Source organism: Pelobates fuscus, chromosome 11 (genome assembly GCF_036172605.1).
Source record: "Pelobates fuscus isolate aPelFus1 chromosome 11, aPelFus1.pri, whole genome shotgun sequence".
In the NCBI taxonomy this organism is placed as follows: domain Eukaryota; kingdom Metazoa; phylum Chordata; class Amphibia; order Anura; family Pelobatidae; genus Pelobates; species Pelobates fuscus.
In genome coordinates this window covers 75,831,307-75,834,613 of record NC_086327.1, presented here as the reverse complement: position 1 = coordinate 75,834,613, position 3,307 = coordinate 75,831,307, and the positions used below count along the sequence as shown (strand labels likewise).

The 3,307-nt window shown below is 34.0% G+C and overlaps 1 protein-coding gene across 1 annotated transcript in view; it reads right to left on the bottom strand.

Annotated features, from left to right (window-relative positions):
- Window positions 1-200: 200 nt before the first annotated feature.
- The window catches only part of TECTA (tectorin alpha), a 187,094-nt gene continuing 183,987 nt past the window's right edge, over window positions 201-3,307 (bottom strand). Inside the window, 1 exon segment of the mRNA XM_063436299.1 lies at window positions 201-352. Within this exon segment, the coding sequence (XP_063292369.1) occupies window positions 258-352 (95 nt within the window). The 3' untranslated portion in view covers window positions 201-257.

Sequence of the window (3,307 nt, the reverse complement as noted above, 5' to 3'; positions counted from 1 at the left end):
TAATTCCAAAGGTATAAATATTGCAAAACATTATTGTTTTACATATTTATATCATAATTATTTCAGTTCAGCCAATTACATATATTTAATGTATTACAAATAGCTCACACAAATAAATCACACAAACTACATTTAATTAAATATCAGTTTTATTCCTTTTCTTGAATTCAACATCACAATGTTTTGGCCCCTGTGCTAAATATCCCTGTAAAATGAACTGGAATATTTAATCAGAAGAATCTTTAATTTATTTTGACTTATTGCTTTGTTTTCAGAATAAAAACCCACAGAGATATCTGACTTATTATCAAAGGAAACAGCCAGGCACAATGTTCAGCTGAAGTACTGGAAACTGAAAAAACAAAACAAAGAGAAAATATTAGTTTTCTTATGAAGTTATTTGTTGCAATTGTACATCCAGTTTATACACTTGTAATGTATTTCACTTTCTTTGTATTGTTTTTTTTTTACTTAGTTTTACCTAAATTCTATGCCCAACAAATTGATTGGGATTCTTCCTAAACATTCAATGATTGACAAATAACCATAACATTTATCCATGCTCAATTTTCTTTTACATGTATATTAAACATTTAGCAATTTATACCACAATTCAGATTTTGTGCTGGCACAGCCAAGGCACAGCCACGGGACACAATACATTTAAAGAAAATCAGAAACATCATTTTTTAAATGTTGACTGCCAGATCCAAAGGGCAGAGCTTATAACAATGACTGACTAGAAGCAAAGATGGAGGTGCCCACTTTCCGTTTAAGGCCACTTGGATTTCTATAAGTTTTTATAAATTAAATTTTCAGACATAGCAGACTATAGATTTGCTAAGTTTAGAGATAGTTAAACATAATATGAAAATACTATGAAGTGGAAATTCCTCTTTAATATTAGTTGTTAATATATTTTAACATATAAATGATAAATTAGGTTAAAAGTAAAAAAAACAAATATTTGTTAAAGGGAAGCATACAAGTTAATTTAGAGCTGTTAAAAACAATCCTCACAGGAATCATAGCAAAACAAATAAATAATATACACTTTTGGAGAAACTAAAAAATATCAGGGTTATATACTAAAGTAAGAATTCAAGTGAATTTACATTTTTAAGAATGGCTTAACTGAAAGCAAATCTCTTTTTGAAGATGTTTAGATGATGTTTCTTTCCTATCAAGTCGAGCTACTGATTAGCTTAGTACATCAGCTGACTACTCTAGCCAATCAGCTGTGCCCCTCTGTGCTTCCTGTAACTGAGATTCAAAAGCCGGACTCCCCCTTTCTGACTTGTAGATGGGCGTTGGAGGCAACGTTTGAAGTTAAACTGTTCAAGAACAGTTTAAACCCTTAAGGTAAAAATGCCCAGGGGACTTCTGTCACCATAACAACTTTATTTAGTAATGGGGACTGGAGTGTCCCTTTAATGCAATAGAGTGCTACAGCATACCTCCCAACAAACCTAGATTTAGTGAAAGAGTACCAAATGTAAGGGTCCATTCTTGCCATCCCAGGCTTGTTCTCTGGTGTACAACATCTGGTATAAGGTATAAGTGCAGCATTAGACAAACTAACACTGTGCAAACTGTATTGAGGGCATTCAGCCCCCCACTTGTTGAAAGGCCTACCCCTTTTGGGCATTGCCAGTGATGCGACTGCATTACTGGCACTTCCCCTTTCCCCCGAACTACTCCATTTTGGTTACATACTACTCAATGTTCCGAGGTATGCAATTGGGTGGTTTAAAAATCTAAGACAAACTAGTTTTGGAACTGAAAGGAAAAAAAAATATTTCTGGGTAATTGGTTAATTAAAAAACATTCTGGTTATTAAAAAATAATAATAATAATAAAATATATATATATATATATATATATATATATATATATATATATATATGACATAAAATGAAAGCTTCTGAACATCATAGACTCTGATGTTGGTGTGTTAGCCCAGCACTCGAACCTGGTTAAAAGAGAGTCTATGAAACCACCATGGGTTCTCTTTATACTAGTTCTTTGAAGTGCAGTGGAAAATCACTGTTGTGCTACCTAATGCTTTATGGCCAAGATTGACAGTTGTCAGGATCCTCTTAGCCTGACTAGATCTCAATTATAGGGTAACTGCAAATTACTCAATAGGCTATATTCCACTCTATAAGGGTACAAAACTGTATCTCTGCCGGTCTCCCTCCCTCAGTAACTGAAGTCAAAGTGCCTAGAAGAATTCCCTTGGAAGTATAGTACTTGTATTCCTCCTATTTTCTCTCTATTTTATCTACTGGTCCATTGTCACTTGATCTGTGAATCAAATCAACATTTAATCATGGTCCCCTAACCCTTACCTCCCAAGTCTACCAGTTTAAGAGGGACAGTCTCTACTTTGGGGCCAAATCCCTCTGTCATTTTTCTATCCTAATTTTTCTGTTTTCCATTAGTTCAGTGTATCTGAGTTATAACAGTGCTCCACAGCAATAATACTCACAGTAATGTAACTTTAAACTAAGAAATGTGTTTAGAAATCAGGCTATTTATATAGCACCCATTGTTATTTTCTAAATTACATTTTAGTTGCATAAATTGTTAGAAGTGAGTCATATGTAGTTTTTGAGTACTGTCTGACCCTGGCCACACCCTCACTCACACACCTAATCTTAAAGGGTCCCTATTTCTTCTTTTGAAATGTTGTAAGATATGCCCTAACCATCAATACATGTTACTACCTCTTGATTGGACAGGAGATCTAGCCCACTTCATTGGGTAGACCTTTTGTCCATCAAGGGAAATTAGGCTGCTTATTTGCCCACCCTAAAAAAAAAATAAGTTTTTTTCTCCATTCCACCCCCCTTTTTTCAGCACTTTGACTACTGAATGAAAATGAATATGAACATGTTTTGGGCTTGCGCCAAATGGTCCAAATTTGGGCGAATTGCAGTTTAGTCTACAACAAATCTCCAAGTCTAGTTTGTACCACCTGAAATTCATTTTTGTCAGTTTATGTGATTTTTTTTAAGTTTTTATAGTTGCAACTTCCTAAACATTTGTTCTTGAACAGTGATTATAAACATTCCGTTTTGTTACTTGTAAACTTCAAAGTAATGTATACAATTGCTTTATATGGCAATATTACTTTAGTTTCAAAATATCTATACCAAACATATTATCGATACCAGGGGTGGGGAACCTGCGGCCTTAAGCCACATGTGACCTACTAGTTACTTAAGTGCAGCCTTTTGACTGAATCCAAATTTTACAGAACAAACCCTTTTAGTTTTATGAATACAGTTTTTTTCATCTTTTA